Source organism: Mycetomoellerius zeteki, unplaced genomic scaffold (genome assembly GCF_001594055.1).
Source record: "Mycetomoellerius zeteki isolate Tzet28-1 unplaced genomic scaffold, Tzet1.0 scaffold140, whole genome shotgun sequence".
NCBI lineage: Eukaryota > Metazoa > Arthropoda > Insecta > Hymenoptera > Formicidae > Mycetomoellerius > Mycetomoellerius zeteki.
In genome coordinates this window covers 460,865-461,659 of record NW_017256341.1, presented here as the reverse complement: position 1 = coordinate 461,659, position 795 = coordinate 460,865, and the positions used below count along the sequence as shown (strand labels likewise).

At 47.2% G+C, this 795-nt stretch overlaps 1 protein-coding gene across 1 annotated transcript in view; it reads left to right on the top strand.

Moving 5' to 3' along the window:
- Nucleotides 1-191, top strand: part of mthl1 (adhesion G-protein coupled receptor methuselah-like 1) — a 161,661-nt gene extending 161,470 nt beyond the window's left edge. The window contains exon 8 of the mRNA XM_018462373.1: nt 2-191. Within this exon, the coding sequence (XP_018317875.1) occupies nt 2-124 (123 nt within the window). The 3' untranslated portion in view covers nt 125-191. The remainder of the gene's footprint in view (nt 1) is intronic.
- Nucleotides 192-795: the final 604 nt, after the last annotated feature.

Sequence of the window (795 nt, the reverse complement as noted above, 5' to 3'; positions counted from 1 at the left end):
GCAAACCAACGCCGGGAGACAGGGTAACGGTCACAGCACAACCAGCCACGGGATGCCTAGCATGGGTGACAGCGTAACGCAAAATCCGAGCACTAAAACTGCTCCGTTAGAAACCATCTGCTAGAATGGGTTCTCCCTCCGAGTCGATCTTTCGGCACTTAAAAATCTCTCATCAGTCATCTCTGGTGAAAATCGTCGAATACGCTTGTCATTGCGCTTGATCGGCCGATAAGCGTGATGAGAGCAATCCGATTTGAATCGTGATTGAACTTATCGAGAGGTCGTCTCGCGGCTGCAATTCGTTGTTCGGAGAAGTTTCCATCGCGGAAAACTTACACGGAGACGAGCGAAAGGGTAATGTGGTCCCATGAACGGTCTCCATTCACCAGGAAACCAGCGATTGCACTTTGTGCCGACGATTTGTCCGCAGTCGTAAACGGTACTGCGTCTCTTCCGCTTTACTTCTTCTTCGTGAGCAAGTTGACGAGCTTTTACGCACAATATTACTCCGTACATCGGTGATACAAACGAAGTGTCCTCACATAATAACGTTGGATTAATCGACCATAAGATATTTCCGCAGGATCGGGGCAAGAAGTTTTCTGTCGTTGACCTGCGAAAAGGTCGAGAAACTTTTGCTGAAATGTTTTCTTATTGACATTTCTCAGATAATACGCGAATACGAGAGAGGCCCGGGAAATGTCTAAAGAACACCCGAAAGTGTTTAAGACGCCTTTCGGACGTATTTTAGGTATGTTTTGTACTTTCTCGCTGTTTGAGTTCTCGTGAAACGCG